This window comes from Apodemus sylvaticus, chromosome 1, assembly GCF_947179515.1.
Source record: "Apodemus sylvaticus chromosome 1, mApoSyl1.1, whole genome shotgun sequence".
Lineage (NCBI taxonomy): Eukaryota > Metazoa > Chordata > Mammalia > Rodentia > Muridae > Apodemus > Apodemus sylvaticus.
The window spans coordinates 72,849,377-72,867,785 of NC_067472.1; the positions used below are offsets into that span (position 1 = coordinate 72,849,377).

General features: G+C 50.4%; 1 protein-coding gene across 3 annotated transcripts in view; it reads left to right on the forward strand.

Annotated features, from left to right (window-relative positions):
* The window catches only part of Fam53b (family with sequence similarity 53 member B), a 64,726-nt gene extending 50,516 nt beyond the window's left edge, over nt 1-14,210 (forward strand). For all 3 annotated transcript variants that reach the window (XM_052196705.1, XM_052196713.1, XM_052196721.1), the window contains exon 4: nt 10,237-14,210. In XM_052196705.1, the coding sequence (XP_052052665.1) occupies nt 10,237-10,608 (372 nt within the window). In that variant the 3' untranslated portion in view covers nt 10,609-14,210. The remainder of the gene's footprint in view (nt 1-10,236) is intronic.
* Nucleotides 14,211-18,409: the final 4,199 nt, after the last annotated feature.

The following is an 18,409-nucleotide window of genomic DNA, read 5'->3' on the forward strand; positions in this document are numbered from 1 at the left end:
CATATTGTGCTGTCTGCCTGGAGCACCATCTTCTGCTGTTTTGGTCTCCACTGGCGTATATTCTTGTGCCTTTTCAGTTCTTGACACTTTGTTTAAACGTATTACTTGTTATGGGGTGGCCTGGTAGGATTAGCCTGTAAAGTCAGCTGCAGAACTTTCAAACTTAATTTTTCTATCAAAAGAGAAATTGCTGAGCTAGGCGTGGTGGCACACACCTTTAGTTCCAGTACCTGGGAGGCAGGGGCAGGTGGACACATGAGTTCAAGGCCAACCTCAAAACAGTCAGACTATGTAGAGAAACCCAGTCTAAAAAAAAAAAAAAGACAAATGAATGAGGCAGGGTGGGGGTAGAGGTGGGGGGTGAGGGGCGAGAAGTGAGACTAGAGTAGCACAGGTCTGAAATCCCAGCATTTGGGAGATTTAGGCCATAGGTACAGAAGTGTTCCTGCTGCTCAGGTTGAGTTCACATCAGACTTGTGAACTGACTCATGAGAAGTTGACACCGTTTTTCAGACTGTGTCACCCCGTCCCGGTACAGGGAGGCATATTTGTTTAGTTCCTGTTGGACGTACTTTATGTTTTCTCTCACCAACTTTACATACATTTATTCCTAGGCATTTTATCTTTTGTGTGGCTAGCATGTCTTCTTGGTCTTGACTAGGTGTTTTGTTGGATACAGATTCTGAACCAAAGCTGAGCTTGTAGCTCCTTGACTGTGCCCTGCTGTGCGCCACCTCCGTCCTCCAAGGCCAGGCATGGTTGTGGAGATAGAGAGTGAGCAGGGGCAGTTAGTCTCTTCCACACATATTCCCCACTCAGTTAACCGTCCAGAAAGTCAGGAGTGTGTTTGAACCTCTAACCTGTTACAAATTAGAAACTGAGGCTGAGAAGTTGAATGCTATGTCCCAGCCGGCAAATCAGAGCAGAGATTCTAACCTAAGCCTGCCTAGGATTTCCATACTGTATCCTGCCTGAGTTCTCTCTCTCTCATTGTCTGTCTGTCTGCCTGTCTGTCTCTCTCCCTCTCCCTCCCTTCCTCCTTCCCCCTCTCTCCCCATCTCCCTCCCTCCCTTCTTCCCTCCCTCCTTCCCCCTCCCTCATCTCCCTCTCCCTCTCCTTCTCCCTCCCTCCCTTCCTCCTCTCCCCTCCCTCCCTCCCCCTCCCCCCTTTCCCCTCCCTTCTTCTCTCCCTCCTCCCTTTCCCTCTCCCTCCCTCCTCCTTTCTCACACACTCACACTCAAGACACTCACACTCACTCCTAGGCCTGTTCTAGAAGGTCTGATTGCACATCAATTAGGTATGCAAATTGGGGCAAGTCTCTTCCTCCTTTAGTCTTGACTGGCCAGTATGGATTCCCATTCTCTGAGTTATATTCCATGGCTCACAGTATCTAGAATGGCTATAATCAGCTCCAGAGGTAGAGCTGAGAAGGCCCTGGTGTCTTGCCTCCTGGGTCCAATTGCAATCTCTTAGAATACTCAGCTTCTAAGTAGCTGAAGACAGCCAGAGCCCATCTTCCTCTCTGAGGGACTAGACCCACCCGAGTGCCCATAGTTGCCTTGGAAGCTGCTCCTGGCCTTTCTGCAGGCCAGTCCTGCCCTGAGGGCTATGGGCTTAGACAGCATTGGCTTTGGCCCCTAGCCAGATCCCTGTGTGCTTTGGAAAGATCTCTTAACTTTTGTTAAGCAAAGAATCCTCTTCACACCAAACTGAGTGAAGTGGTTTCACAAACTCCTTCCTGAGTTTGTACAGAGTGGAATGTTCACTGAAGAAACAAAATGTTTGTTTTCCAATTGTGAGGGCTTAGGGAGGCCCTTAAAGTTGGCTTCCACACCCTCTGTGTTCAGGCATGCCATCTGCCATCCTGGGGCCTAGAGCAGGGGTAGCAACCTTCATATGTCCTGGTGTGTGCCAGCAGAGAGGGGACACTGGCTAACTGCCATCAGAAAATCTGCAGGGTTCTGGACCTCCAAGGTCTTTTCTTACCTGTAGCACTCTAGGTTGGGGCCCTTCAGTAACATTGTGAGGCAGTCCCTGAACTAGGTTGTAGGGGCATAACCAGGGTTCCCTGTGTGGTGGTGGACATGACCAGGGTTCCCTGTGTGGTGGTGGGCATGACCAGGGTTCCCTGTGTGGTGGTGGGCATGACCAGGGTTCCCTGTGTGGTGGTGGGCATGACCAGGGTTCCCTGTGTGGTGGTGGGCATGACCAGGGTTCCCTGTGTGGTGGTGGGCGTGACCAGGGTTCCCTGTAGGTGGTGGGCATGACCAGGGTTCCCTGTGTGGTGGTGGGCATGACCAGAGTTCCCTGTGTGGTGGTGGGCATGACCAGGGTTCCCTGTAGGTGGTGGGCATGACCAGGGTTCCCTGTGTGGTGGTGGGCATGACCAGAGTTGCCTGTGTGGTGGTGGGCATGACCAGAGTTCCTTATGTGGTGGTAGGCATGCCAAGATTCCCTGTATGGTGGTAGGCATGACCAGGGTTCCCTGTGTGGTGGTGGGCATGACCAGGGTTCCTTGTATGGTTGGCAGGGAACAGAGTACAAATAGGAACATGAGGCCTCCTCCAAAATGAGGTGTGCAAGGTTGAGTGTACTAGGGGGAGAGCATGGCAGTGAAAGAAGAGAGGTAGGATGGGTAGCCAGAACAGTTGGCAGTAGAGGGTGTTCACATGACTGCACGGTCCAGAGCACATGTTGGGAGCAATGAGTTGACTGGAGTAGGGCTAGGCTCTGGCCTGTCTGGAAGGGTTGAGCCAATGAGCATCACTCGCCAATCACTCTAGCCAATCCTTAAGAACTCTGAGTCATGTGGTTAGTTTGGGCATTTCCTGTTATGAAGCAGCCCCTCCTTGACAGCCCTCTATCTGATGGTTGATATCAAGGACTCTGTTGGACCTTTCCTTTATTCTCCATGGGTCTTGTCCTGCTATCTCTGGCTAAGGTTGCTGGTCCTAGGTCTGTTTTTCATGGTCCTAGGTTCTTAGGGGGCTATGCCTGTAAGTGGACTGTTCTAAAAATGACAAGCCCTATATTAGATAATCTTCTAGTCCATTCTACCATCTGGACCTGGAGCCTCCAGCATTACCCAAGATTAGAGCATAACTAACATGTTGACTATAATAGGAAAGTGGCCCGCAAAGGTGCAGCAAGGGAGTTCCAGAACAGATAGCCAAGGCCACGAGTGACTGTGGTAGAAAGGTTTTTCCTGATGGGGGCTTCTCAAAGCGTTGGGGCACTTTTCCTGTGGTGGCTCTGAGAATGACAGGATTTAGCAGCCATATAGCATCCCTGTGGCTTTGATTGTACCTTGGCCTTTCTGACCTAGAGGCAACTACTAGAGTTTTGAAGCATATCATGTCTCCTGGTCCCTGTTCCCCTGTTAGTAAGAAAGGACAGATGAGTGCCTGGGCTGAGATAAGCCTTGTGGTCTGTTTCTCATTGGTATATCTCCTAGGAGGGGTGGCCACAGTCTCCCAGCATGAGACAGGTGCTTGCAGAGCATTTGCTGGTTCCTACAAAGGGACATTGGGGAAACAGTGGCCCACAAAGGAAGGTAGGAACCTTCCCAGTGACAGGCCTGGTTTCCATGCAACAGGTATTTACCTCCCTGTTAGTCTGTTAGCTTCTAGAGCCTGTGATCGGGGAAGAGCCCACTTTGGTGACAAATCAGTGGTGCTCTAAGAGCCCCTGAGGCCCACCTCTTACTCAGTTCCTGTTCACAGTCCTGGCATCTTGGCCCCCACCCAGTTTTCCAGCCAGAATTTCCTATAGGAGGCCACCCAGGCCTAAAAAGCCCCCAAAGTGAGCACTGTAAAGAAGTGGGTTGGGTGTGGTGTTGCTGACCCTGCATAAGAGTATTTGTCAAAAGTCAGGCATGGTGGCCATTAACCCCAGCACTCAGGCAGCAGAGCAGGTGGATTGCTATGATTTTGAGGCTAGACAGAGCTACACAGTGAGATTCTGTCTCAAAATAAATAAATAAACAAATCAAAACCAAACCTAGGAAACTACATGCTTTGTCAGCCCCAGCACAAAGGAGACATAGAGAACTTGTCTCATGACCTGTTGTTTTGAGATGCTTGTATAGTTCTGTTGTGCAAGTTCTTCTTGGGCAAGAAATAGCTCCACTCAGGCAGAGCCAAGGGCCCAGCCTCATGCAAGGCCAGCTGGATCCAGGCTACCCACCTGGCCTCACAGACTGGCCCTGTGGTGGTGATGTCTTAAGGAAGATTTGAGGTGGCCCTAAGACCCAAAACATGGAGAGGACTATAATGTTTTTTTTTAATCTTTATTTATGTGTTTGTGCATGTACAGGTACACATGTATATGAGCATATTCAGATGTGTGTGTGTGTGTGTGTACACATGTGTGTGTGTGTGTGTGTGTGTGTGTGTATGTGTGTGTACATGTGTGGAAGCCAGAGGTTAGCCTTGGGGGGTTTCTCAGTTCCTGTCCTGTTTATTCATTTATTTAATTCATTCTCTTCTCTTGGGTATGTAAACATGTTTTCATGAATTTGCACGCACCACATGTGTGCAGTAGCCTGTGCGGGCCTGAAAAGGGCATCAGATTCCCCCTTAGAACCGGAGTTGCAGGTGATTTTATAAACTGACATGTGGGTCAAAATTAATGAATTAAATCAAGCATTCTGCAAAAGCAGCAGTTGCTCTTAACCACTGAGCCATCTCTCCAGCCCCCCATCTTGTTTTTTGGCAGGGCCTTTCTCTGGTTTGGATCTTCAGTTATACTTGCAAACCAGCAGGCCCCAAGGATCTGTGTGTTCTTGGTCCGTAGCTCTGGGATAACAAGCAGGCAGCACCGCACCTGGCTTTTAAAAACAAAACAAAGACAAAAACCACAGGGATTGTAGAGATCCAACTCAGGTCCCTGTATTTGTGTGGCAAGCATTTTAGTGACTAGGCCATTGCCCAGCCCCTTGATATTGTTTTTATTTGTTCATTAAAACAGGGGGCAGGGAGTGGCATTAAAAAGAGAGGCAAAGGGGCTGGAGAGATGGCTCAGTGGTTAAGAGCACTGCCTGCTCTTCCAGAGGTCCTGAGTTCAATTCCCAGCAATCACATGGTGGCTCACAGCCATCTGAAATGGGATCTGGTGCCGTCTTCCGGTGTGTCTGAAGACAGCGACAGTGTACCATATACATAAAATGCATAACAAAATCTTTAGAGAGAGAGAGAGAGAGAGAGAGAGAGAGAGAGAGAGAGAGAGAGAGAGGGAGGGGGAGGGCAAGCATGGCAGCCTTGAAAAGTGGTGGCTACAGAGGGACAGGATACTTTGTCTAAGAGAAAGTATGCTTGTAGCTGGTGAATATGGTGTATTACCTTCAGACAGTCTCATGTAGCATCTGTGTGTAGGGCACACAGGCTGCTCCAGGGTTGTGTTTTCAGCAGCCATGACTTCCTGGAAGACTCAAGGCAGCTAGACTCTGGACTCTTGACAGGGCCCAGCAGCAGCATCTGCTCAGCGCCTGACATTTCAGCTCTGGACAGAACAGAAGCACTGGGGAACAAATACGTGACAGACTTGGTGGTCACACATGTCCAGTCTTGAGCACCATGTTTCATTTCCAAGAAGCAGAGCTTGAGTTGAGTTAAGCAGGTGGTTGGTGGAGAGAGGCTCTTGAAGAAACCAGGTGGAGGGCAGGGAAACCTTGAGGGACCTGGAAGGACCCTGTAGAGAGGCAACACAGGAGGTGGGCCTCTGCCTCGGGCCCAGGTAGCTTGGTTGGCACTTGAGATGACATTCTACTGGTGTAGGATGACACTTCTTCCACCAGTGACAGTCCCTCTCGAGCTGGGGTTGCCTCTATGAGGAAGCTGTCCCCAGGCTCCCTAGCCCCCAGTTATTCTAAAAGGGACAGCTGTATGCAGGTAGCAGCCAAGCAAGCAGATGCTTTTGTGGGCCAAGGGAACTAGTTAAGACATCAGCAGACACCCTCACCCCCAGTTTGCCTCATTGCCTTTGCATTCCTTAAAGTAGCCATTGAAACAGCTAGACGAAGATCAGAAGTGCATTTCCCAGGTGAGGAGCCAGGAAGCAGCACCACGGGGCAACAGAGAAGCCCAGACCCTGTAATTGTAGAATCTGGGTGGCCTGTACTCCTCCTCTGAGGCCTACAACAGGGTAGAAGGATGCTGTGCCATCTGTTCTTAGGCATACATGCCCCACCCCCACCAGCTGGTCTGTCTGTGTCCCCAGATGCCCACTTCTAAGTATGAGGGACAGGGTTTATAAGCTTTGGGCCCTTGGTACCCAGGCAGTATTCTCTAGGGGGTAGGGGGGTGCTTTGCTGTCACCTGCTCTGCTCAGGCCTTCTGTGTCACAGCTGAGGAAACAGATGGTTGAGTACGTTAGAAGGTCTTTCTGGGACCCATCGTCATGCTTGGCATGGTGGCCCATAGCACCTGGGAAAGAGAACAAGATGATCCAGCCCAAGGCCTTGCTTGGTAGGGTGGTCACCCTGTGCAGGCAGCAGGGTCGCACAGAGGGCATGTTGACTTGATGTGTTTCCCTCGGGGGGGATTGGGCTTCAACTTATACCAGGAAAGCAAGGGCCCCAGGAGCAAGCTACCTTCATCTCTGCTCAGCCCAGAGCCTCTACTCCAGAAGGAAGATGTTGCAATAAGTCTGTGTACAGAAAGGTCCTACAGCTGGGGGAAGATACATCAGTGTTTCCCAGCATGCCCAAGGAGGCTGGGGCTGGGGCTGAGCTAGAGCTAAAGTCGGCTTGGTTTGATAGAAAAATGCCCTGGGAACAGCTTTGTTCTCTAATCCCTCTTGTGGACTCTAGGAGTGGGCTCAGTGTCTCTGGTCATTAGCTCGGGGCCTTAAGGACAGTTCCCACTGAGCCTACAGGTTCTCAGTGGGCCTCAAGAATCTAGTTGTTGCGTGAGGCAAAGTAAGTCCTAGAGTAGCAATTTCAACTTGGAATGTTATGTTCATGTGGCCCTTTGAACTTTCCCACTCTCCTTTCCCCAGGCCTTTGAGGGTACACGGCCTCCAGGATTCCAACAGGCCCGTGCTGCGCTCATTCTTCACAAATGGGAGCGTCAGAACTGCTAGGAGAGGGTAGGCAGGCGCTGCTGAGGATGTGCTGACCTTCATGTGTGCTGTCTACCTGAGTGTCTCACCCACCCCCCATGGGATGAGCCCCGCCATGGCAGGCAGTGCTCCCTGGCAGGCCGGTCGGTCGTGCCGCTGGATGGAACATTAAGTGATGGTTCTCATTTTACACTTTGGCCAAATGACTAAATTCTGAGTCATCAAAGTTTTCCAAATGATACTGGCTTTACAGGCAGGGGACAGATAGATGACTCTGAGGAATACGGGGGTTTTCTGTGGTGCTCTGTGGTTTGCCTGGGACAAAATGCATCACTCAGGCCTCATAGTTTCCCACCCTCCTATGAAGAAAGAAAGTCTGTTATTGTAGACTGTTGGGGGAAGAATGACCCCAGGATGCTCTTGGCCATCCGTATTTAACACGCAGACCAACATTCAGGGGTTGATGTAGCTTGCCTGAAGCCATGATGCCATAGGGCCGACCCTGCTTCTGAAATGTTGAAGTGACCTTGGTAGTTTTTAGGCCCGTACCATGGGCTGTCACATGCTTAACATGACTGCTAGTGTTTTCACTGTAACAGGAGGCCCCTACAGCCAATAACTTAGGAACAACAGAGTGGACTTTTGTTATAGAGGCCAGGAAGGTCATCGTCCCTGCACCAAAGGGGCCACCCTACTGGGGATTGTTTCCTCACAGATGGCACCCTCTCCTTGTGATTCTTACATGACAAAGGGGGAGATATGGGTCCCCATCCTTACAGCATTAACCCTCAACTCACTGGGGCTCCAACCCTATGACCTAAGCACCCACCAATGATTCCACTTCTTGATTCTTTAGGTACTGACACATGAATTTGAAACAGACAGTCTGGCCACATATGCTGTTACATTGGCCGCAGAATTGGGACCTATTAACTATACCTTAGATCATCTGCTGAGCAAGATCAAGACGAGACAGGATGACTCCAGCAAGTTAAGAAGGAGAGCACTGTCCTAGAGCACTAGGGAGGGGAATTTATTTTGGGATCTATCCCCAGGCCCTGCCCTTGTTCACTTTACAGCTCACAGAGAACAATGGGGTATGTTCTGGCATCTGGCATCTGGCACAGTGGACAGATGTGGTGGTACTCAAGTACTGTTGGCATCACCTAACCAGAACATTCAGTGAGCACTTGAGACTCTCTTGTGCTAACTATATATTGGTGTTTACACTTACACACCTGTTCAGGTAAAAAGATAGAGCACTTAGCCAGGGATGCAGGAGACAGAGTTGGGCTCTGTGAGCACCTGAGTTCTTGACTAGACTTGTCCTTACCCCTAGCCTCCTCTACCCACACAGCTTGGCCAAAAAAAGCATTGTCATTACTGAGCCATCTTTCTTGTGCCATGATGTCTCACTCATCTCAGGCCAGTAGCCTGGAAGGCAGAAGGGACCTCTGAGGTGTGCCCCAAGTATTGCTGTGGCAATGAAGGAATGCATCCTGTGACTGTGGGTTTATACCAAACAGCAAATCCCAGCACCAGCAGGGTCTTAGAGCTGGCTGGGGGTCTTCTGGCCTGGGCCTGCATCTTTGGACCAGATGGTGGCTCAATCTTCTTTCCTGAAACCCAGAGCACCTCAGCCTGTTTCTTTCTCTTTTATTTATTTCTTGATATTTATTAGGCAAATTGCGTGTGTGTATGTGTGTGTGTGTGTGTGTGTGTGTGTGTGTGCGCGCGCGCGCGCGCGCTCTGGAGAGCTTGTGGAAGTCAGAGAAGAACTTTTTTGAGGGGTGTCAGTTCTCTAGGAATTGAGCTCAGGTCATAAGGCTTGGTACAAGTGTCTTTATCCACTGAGTCATCTTGTTGGCCCCTCCTTTCTTTGTTAATTGAAAGATCCCAAGAAAAGTGAACCCATCAGGAGGGTGTCTTTTGTGGAGTGTCAGGGACAGTGTGTGTGCCTGTGACAGGCACAGCCACCTTCCCTTAGAGAGAGCACCTTTTATCTTCTGTCTGTTGAGCCTGTTTTAATAGCCTGTTTGCTGTGGCAGTCAGTAGACATCTTTATTTCAAAGCCACACACAAACACTTCGGCCTTTGAAAGGATTGGGGCCCTTGGGACAGGTCTGTGCTTTTCATTGGCAGGTGAGAGGCAGCAGGTGCTATCAAGTTCTTGCGCACTGGGGAGAAGCCAATGCCTGCTTCTCTTTCCTCAGTATCTTTGAGGGAAGTCAGGCAGGCCACGAGTGCCCCTTTCTGCCACAGCCCCTGTCCATGTCTGCTTAGGAGACCCACATTCAAACTGTGTTGTTGAATCTGGGTCATTCACTGGTTTTATTAATACAGTGTGGCCTTGGGTATTCATGTGGGGCTGGGGATATAGCTGAGGTAGAGGGCAAAGCTAGCATATGGAAGGCTCTGGGTGTCCAACCTCCAATACCACCGAGAAAGAAGTCTTGTATCTGTCCTTCACACATACCTTAAATTGTCTTCTCAAACTCAGTCCAAACCTCAGATAAGAAAACATTCAGGAAGAGGCTGGAGAGAAGGTTCAGCAGTTAAGAGCAATGATTGCTCTTCCATAGGTCCGGAGTTCAAATCCTAGCAACCACATGGTGTCTTACAACCATCTGTAATGGGATCTGATGCCCTCTTCTGGTGTGTCTGAAGATAGCGACAACATACTCATACATTAAATAAATTAATAAATCTTTAAAAAAAAAAAAACATTCAGGAAAAACGTATCTGCATGGGAAGAGTACGGTATTAGCAGCTCCTGACAAGCATTCACAACACAGGTACAGCTCATAACTTAGGGCTGACTGCACACATCCTTTTAGGTAAGGATGTGCACACTGAAGAGGTCCTAGACCAGTCCCAGACAAGGGACATCTGGAATGAAACAGCCTTAGATCAGACACATTGTTACAAGGCCACCTATTAAGTCTGAGGTCTGCCCATCTCACACCAGCTGCCCACGAGTTGGGCCTCATCACATTTTTGCCTTTTATGTAGCGACTTTTGTGTCCAGTGGTCAGAGAACCATTCTCAGACCTGGTGGTCTTGCTACAGCCCTTGCTACAAATCAACTAGGCTTTGTGTGGCTTTGTAGGGTGTGTGGTCTGAGGCTCCAAAATGAGACTGGCCTCTACACTGATCACTATATCTCTTCCTCCACAGAACTGTCAGACCTTCAGCAGCCTCAGTTGCCTGAACATGGGGGTGGACGACCACAGCTCCCAGAGCCCCTTTGCCCTCGTCAGCAGTACCCGATCCTGGACCGCATTGCTCTCGGCCTCCAGCCCAGGGGGCAGGACTCCTGCCGGGACCCCTGTTCCTGAGCATGGTCCGGAGCCTGTTCCCCACTCCTTTGATGACCAGTTCACCTGCCGGGAGGACCTATCCTGTGACGAGTCTGATGGCTGCAGTCTAGATGAGGACTGCTGCAGGAAGGGGGAGCCAGCCACAGCCTGGCAGGACCGGGGAGCCTGCACGAACAGCCTCTGCTCTCTGGATGGTGAGCTGGACATTGAGCAGATAGAGAACAACTGAGGGCCCCCCGGCCGGGGGAGGAGGCTCTCCTCCAGGGCTTAGGTCACTCCAAGGGGGTGCTGGCTCCTGGGTCTGGCAAAAGCTCCTCCAAAAAAGGGAGCCCACCCATTTTCCAAGGAGCCAGCCATCACCCTGTAGTGTCCAAATTTGTGAAGGCAACTTAGCCACACCGCACAGGCAACAGCTGGCCTCCCACCAGTTCCATGGAACTACTGTAGCCCAAAAACAGGTTTTCAGTTTGGTCTCCTCCTCTTTGTTCCTTACTGAGTGCTGGGTAGCCATTCTCCAGTAAGGCGGGGCCAACTACATCCTTCAATCAGGATGTCAGGGGCCTGAGCCCCCTTACAGCCTCGCTCAGGTTCTTTCTGGGGAGTTACCCAAAGCCTCCTTTACTTAGTTTACTCCGTGCCTTCTCTCCCAGGTCTCCCTGGCCCAGGCTTGGGAAGGTTCGGGAGACACCTCTTGTAGTGACAGCAGACCGTGTGGCCTTAATCCATTTGGGGCACTGGCAGGGATTCTGGGATAATCCATGTCCCATTTTTTGGGATCAGGGGATAGGTTAGGGATGACCAGAAGCTATCCAAACTGGGTAGGCATTTGGTGGTTATGTTGACTGAAGGGTGGGCCCATCAGCTCTCCCTCAGCACCAAGAATCACCCACACCTCTGCCACCTCAGGGGCTGCCTTGGCAAAGCTGGCATTGGCAGCCTTCCTACTGTCCCCAGTCCCTGAGAGCTGAGCTCAGTGGATTCAGCTGTGTATAGAGATGTCAGTGACAAGATGACCTCTTCATAGTGTCCTCAGGATCTACAAGCAGGTGCAGGAGTCTCGGCCCTGTGTACATTCCTGGGTAGAGGGATGTCTGCTGGCTGCTTTGCAGGCTAGCCATTCTGCAGGCTTCCCTCTGTAGCAGCCTACGTTGGGGGCCTGCAAGCCTCCACCGCATTCCTAGCACATTATTGCTTGTTCACAGACTCTGCTGGCTTCAATGAAAGCATACTGCCATTGGCTTCAAGACACCCGCCTCTCCCAGTCCCCTGCTGTGAGCCTAGCCCTGAGGCTCTCCTCTGCAGGCCCAGCCACAGCATGGCTTGAATCACACTCCCCCTTGCAGCTCCTCACGCCCAGCATAATTCCCAGAGGGTATCCGTTCAAGCATCTCCCCTCAGTCCTCCCTGCAGACATGCTACAGGGCTCTGAACTCTGGGACTCTGGCTTTTAGCAAACTTGGCATCTTCTGCAGACAATAGCAAGTGGGCTGGCTTACACAAGTGGCTTGTTTTCCCATAAGGCTAAAAATAACTGATGCATTCTCTTGGGTTTGCAGACATGCATTCTCTTGGGTTTGCAGACATGTGATTTAGGCACGTTTGCAATTGCTCTGCTGTGCCTACCCTCCGAGGTTTCATCCTCTGCTGGCTAAGGCCAAGTGGTTGTTACCTTTCTCCTAAAGAAAGACCTTGATGGGAACCTTTTGTTTAAACTTTAATTTGTCTATTGGCCAGAAGAACAGAGGATCAAGTTCTGACTGATAGGCAATGTTTCTTTGAAACCAGACCCAAAGGTACAGGAAGTCCCACTTCAGTAACATTAGGTTGGGTGCATGTGGTGGTGCTAGGGGTGCAGCTGGCCTGGGGGGGGGGGGGGGACACTGCAAAAGCAAAGTAGAAAGCTGGTGAAGGCATGACATACAGGCCCTGCCTGGTGGGTCACAGGAAGGTAGTTGACAGAACATGGGATGCACACACCAGTGTCCTATTCCCCAGAAAGCCCACAGTGAAGGATTTTATTATCTGAAATAGCTTCACAGTCCCTAAAGCCATTCCCCTGAGGCAAGGAGAGGCTAGGCCCTGTCCCCTGGTCTGCTTCACACAGCCTGCTAAGGCCAAAATGTAGAGCAGTTGCCAGCTGCCTCTCCTGAGGACTGGGAGCTCTCTCTCCAGGAGCTCCTGGTGGCAGGTGTGTGTCTTAAGGCTGTTGTGTGGATGGCTTGTCCTTAGTTAGACTAGCTCCCTTGAGCCTGGTGACTGAAGGACAAGTGGGAGCCTGCTGAGTGAGCTCCATCTTTCCCTGGGCAGAAATGCTTCAAACCCGGGGTAGAGATTCACCCTTCCCAACCTCCTCAGGCTTCCGTTGACTGTCCCTGTCCCACTAAGGCCTCAGTCCAAGCCCCCAGCAAAAGCAGCCAGAAAAGATGGTGGTAGCTTTTCTGCCCAGTGTGTTCATTTGCTTTCTGATGTTCTTTTCATCAAGCAAAGCAGGTTTTGTCTAGAAGGTCTCCGTCAGCCTTCAGCAGTCATGAGACCCAGACAGACTCATTCATCGACCCCATTCACTGGCCCCAAGACCTGTGGTCCCGGCTGTCCTGGAAGAAGGTTCACTTGGGGGTCCGCTCTGGCTCCCAGGTGCTCGGGCCCTCAAGCGGCAGGTGGCCTGCCTCACCTCACAGGGGTCCTTGGCAACAGTGCAGGCAAAAGCACAAGCTGCGCCTTTCTTGGCCTGCCTGAGTGTCATCCCCTAGAGAAGCTGAGGGTGGGCTTCGCCTGGCAGCCTGAAGGGCTAGAGCCTCTGCCAAAGCCAACTGGGAACAGGCCCCGTAGCTCGTGACATCCCGCTCACTCCAGAAGCCACCAAGCCGACAGAGCTGCTCTCAGCCGGGTACCTGACCTGAGTCCAGCGTAGCAGCCTAGACCGTTTACAAGACTGCCCGCTCTTGCCTTACTCACGGGTGGTGAAGGGCAAAGCTGGCCAGCACTGCGGCCGCCCTCACGTAGCTCCCTGGAACTTGTTCTGCCCACACATGCAAATGTGTATTCTCAGAAAGCCTTACTTTAAATTTTTTTTTCTTTGTAGCAGGAAAGTTTTCTAAATTTGTATGCACAAAGAAAAGTTAAATAAAAGAGAGGATCACATTAAACAGGAAGTGCCCCTCCCCCCAATTTCTAGACAGGTCTCCTATGCAGTCCAATGGCTATATTTTTTTATGGGTTCATTCAATGTTCACAGCAGTTAGAACTCATGCCTGGATCCTGCACCCCATTTCCACTGATGTGGTTAAAATTACTTGAATGATGGCCACTTAAAATGTAAGCTAGGTGCCAGGGCTCAGGGACCCTCTGCCCATCCAGCCCATGCTGCTGCCCCTTGCCACGCCCATGCTGCTGGTCCCACCCCTCCCCCTGGTGCCAGGCTCCTGAAGGAGGAAGAGAAAGTTACTTTAAAATTGCAGACTGATGGAGCTTCTTTAGGCTAGATAGGATAGCCTGACGTAGCATAGTCTCAGTGTCAGTGTCAGGGGGTGCCCAAGGGTCAGGGACAGATGGGCCCGCAGGCCAGGCTAGGGCCACGTGTGCTGTCCCAGCCAAGCAGCAGCATTGGTACTGTTTGAGGCAGTGTGGTTGTGGTGAATGGTGCGGTGGGCCAGGCCCCCACCAGGGCAGCAACCGTAAGCAGCCCTTGCTGGGTCTTCTCATTAGCACCACACATCACTGCCTGCCTGCCTCCCCCACAGACCATGACTGTCTTGCACTACAGCCTCGCTAGTCTCAGGAATTTGCTTGTTACTTTTACTGTGTAAATAAAGCTTCCTGGTTCAACACCCAGCTGCCTGGGCATAACTGTGTGCTTTTTGTTGGGTACAGTGAACCAGCAGCTCTCCTGTCCGCTCTGTCCCTGGGAGTGTTAGCTCTGGACTGGGAGAACTACAGGGATGGACTTATATCCCCATGCCTCAGGGAGAGGGTGAAGTGCCGGATGGCCATGGGGGTAACTGCTGGAGAGGGCTGCCCATAGCCACAGCTGCCATCACAGGGAGCTGCAGAGGAGCCAGAGACACATTAGCATGGGGGCATGCTGCGCTCTTATTTCCAAGAGAATAGGAGAGGAAGCTGACCTGGCTGAGAGACAGGCCACTTAAGAGTCCTGCAGGGCCTGGGCAGCCAACTAGCTCAAGGCCTCTGCCCCCAGGGAGGGCAGCACAGTTGACAACTCTGCTTCTTGGGCTGTGGCGATACTAGAACACATAGTTCACCCCTGGGATGGATACTCCTGTGTTCACCCTCTAACCAGAGACCTGAGTAACTAAAGCTCAGGCACTGTGCCTGTAGTCCTGAGAACTCCAGTGGAGAGCAGCTACATTTAATTTCTGTTACACAATGTTGGTCCCTGTAATCTGGCCTTGGAATATTCTCCCAGACCTTCTTCTGTGGCCAGAGGATCCTAATCTAGAAGTGACGTCCTGGACTACTTTTCTGTTTTGCTTCTTTGGCAACAGATCCCTTGTCGAACAAAATGGTATGTGAATGTATATCTTAAGAAGTGGGAGGTGGAGGTGGACAGAGATAGCTCTGTTGTTAACCAGAGAACCCAGAGTCAATCCTCAGTGCCCACACAGGAGCCGCAATCATCTGTAACTGTAGTTCCAAGGGATCCAATAGCATCTGGGATTCAATGCATGTGGCACACAGACATGAAGGCAGAACATCCATATAATAAATAAACAAATAAAAATAAGTAAGAAAGAAAGAAGTGTTCCAGAGTGGTGGCATACACCTGTAACCCCAGAACATCCATATACTAAAGGAAAGAAAGAAGGAAAGAGAAAGAAAAAGAAAAGTGTTTCAGAGTAGTGATACACACTTGTAACCCCAGTCAGAACTCAAGAGGCTGAAACCTTGTGTATGCAAGGCCAGTTTGGGCTAAATATCAGAATCCTGTCTCAAAACTCCCCCCCCCACACACACACAAAGCCACCCTTTGGAGTTGGGGGTGGAACAGCTTGGCAGATAAAGGCCATCATGTACACACTGGCACACACTCATACACATACAGCATATACCATATACACAGTTAAAATCAGGGTGTGTGAGCAAGATCCCAGGCTGGCCATTCAGTCTTCCTAGGACACCAGTCTTCTGCCTTTCACATAATAGCATAAGTAGTTCACAATAGCAGGACAGAGGGCAGGAAAGCCACCAAGCACAGTCTTGCACCTTAGAGTCACAATGGCCTTGAATGACCCAACAGCCCCCCTAACCTGCACCTCCTACTCTCCAATGGTAACAGCCTCGTTCTAGCCCTGCTCCAGCTCAAGTTGACATGCACTGGCCCCTGCCCTGATGTCTCCCCACACTGCTGTCTCCTGCACCAAATCCAAGGTCTTCTGAAAATAGGATCCTGCTTGCAGCCAGGCTAGGACTCACTCAAAGCCCTGTGGTCAGACAGCCGCAGGCCTCAGCATTCTGCAGTCCCCAAGCCCAGCTGGCTTATGGGTCCATCCATACAGGGATGTTCCCAATTACTAAGCAGGCCCCCTGTACATGGAATGGTAAGCCAATATGTTTCTGTGAGAGCAGCTCTTTCCCAAAATGTGCATAGAAAAAAGCCCTTCCCCCCAAATGCCCAAGTTGGACAGAGACCAAACCTCCAAGAGGCTACTGGTTTCTTTTTAAACTTTTTGGTTTTATTTCCTATGTAATATTGCTCCTATAACCCCAAAACTTGGTGCAAAATGTTCAGCCTATCTACTCTGCATGGAAAAGCCGGCGTGATAATGATAATCATGCTGGCTTGTGAGGTGGGTCCCTGAGCACCCTGTAGACTCAGCACATGGTTGAGTCTTCCCATTTTAAAGAGAACTGCAGGAGGCTTTCTTCCTGCCTGTTCCACCTACTGAGGATGCACGAGAGTCTGAGGCAGATGGATCCCTTGTGGTAATCCTACAGGCTGACTGCTAGGCAGCTGAAGATCAAGAGAAGGGAGGCCGACTGCTGAACCGTGCTGCCGCCCTGAGAAGCATCAAGGCAAGAGGCCATGGCCTCTAGAGGAGCACATTCATGTATTCATTCATATTCATTCTCTCTCTCTCCTCTCTGTCTCTCTTCCCCCCCTCTTTCTGTGTGTGTGTCTGTCTGTCTGTAAGCCAGAGGTCAATGCCAGATGTCTCCCTCAATCTTTCTACCATATGTTTTATTTTTCACTAAATCTATTTATTTGAATGTGTGTACATCTATGGGCCACAGCATATGTATAGAGGTCAGAAAACAATTTCCCAGGGATCAAACTCAGATTGTTAGGCTTGGTAGCAAATGCCTGCTCACTGAGCCATCTTGCCTGTTATTTTTTGAGATAGTGTTTTACTGAGTCTGGAGCTCACTGACTAGGCCAGGCTGGCTGGCCATCTAGCTCCCAGCATGCTCCTGTCTCCACCTCCTTAGCACGGGGATTACAAGTGCACACTGCAGAGGCTGGAGAGATGGCTCAGCAGTTAAGAGCACCGGCTGCTCTTCTAGATGACACAGGTTCAATTCCTAGCACCCACATGACAACTCACAATGTACATGTGACAAGTCACATGACATGTAACTCTAGTTTCAGGGCTTCTGACACCCTTACACACACACATACATGTAGGCAAAATCCAATGAACATAAAAAATAAATTATTTTTAAAAAGTACATCTGTTGTTCTGTTCTTTGGTGTTCTTGAGACAGGGTTTCTCAGCATAGGCTGGGCTATTCTAAAACTCACTCTGTAGACCAGTCTGGCCTCGAACTCATAGAGGCTACCTGCTTCTGCCCCCCAAGTGCTTGGTAGTTCTAGGGGCTCAATTCCAGCCTCATGATTGAATAGCTAATGATTAACTGACCAAAACATCTTGCAGCTACTTCCTTTTCAGCGAGCTCTATCCCAGCTGACTTCTTTACCCTCTGGGTTAAATTCCGTAACCGACTTCTTTTTATGAGAAGTTGTCTCCCAAGAAGATTCATCAGTGGCTTCTGGGTCAGTTAGAGAAGAAACAGCAATAACAGCTGTCCATTCATCAGAATCTGAAAGCTGACACGGTGTAGGCGGGAGCACTGTCCCAGAAGCCCCTTGGAGAAGGCCCTTGTCTGGTCCCACTGTGGACAGCATGGCTCACCACTGCTGGGCCTATTGGGCCACTATGGTTGGAGAGGGCTGTGCTGCCCTCAAAGCCGTAAGTTGGAGAGTTGATCCCCTGGGTGGTGGTGTCAGGAGCTGGTAGGACATTTAAAATGTGGAAAGTCCTTAGATCAGCTGGGGGGTGGGGTGGTGTCCTCAAAAGGGCCATCCCGTCTTCCTGTCTCACCATGGAAGATTCCATGAGGTCTTTATGAGACTTTGGCCAAGGCTGGTGCTGCTGGTCCCAGCCTTCTAAACTGAGCTATATAAAAACCCACTCTTATCTTTTTAGTTTTTTCTTTTTTTCTTTCAGTTTTTGTTACCATTTTGTGACATATTTGCCATGTAGCTGAAGCTGGCCTGGAATTTGTGACAGTCCTGCTTCTGAGCCCTGTATGTGGGAATTCTGAGCATGCAGCCCACATACTTAGCCTGCCTCTGCTGTTTTGTTACAGTGATGAAAATTAGGGGCTGGTGAGGGCTTGGCAGGAAAGGCGCTTGCCATTACCAGCTGGGTTTGATTCCCAGAAACTACGGAAAGGTAGAGGAGAGAGGAAACTCTAAAAAGCTGTTCCTCTGACCTCCACAAGTGTGGAGTGCCTATGGCATGCTTACACACACACACACACACACACACACACACACAGAACTTAAAATCTTTAAATATGTGAGTGAATGTAGGAGGCAGTGCTCCTGTTTGCCCTGGTCTGTCTTCCACTCTAGATGAAGAAATTCATCTATCACTATCAGACGCCATTGCTTGCTTACTTGCTTTGTTTCTTTCTCTTATTTTTTTTTCCAGATGGGGTTTCTCTATGTAGCTCTAGCTGTCCTGGACTCCCTTTGTGGACCAGGCTGGCCTCAAACTCACAGAGGTCGA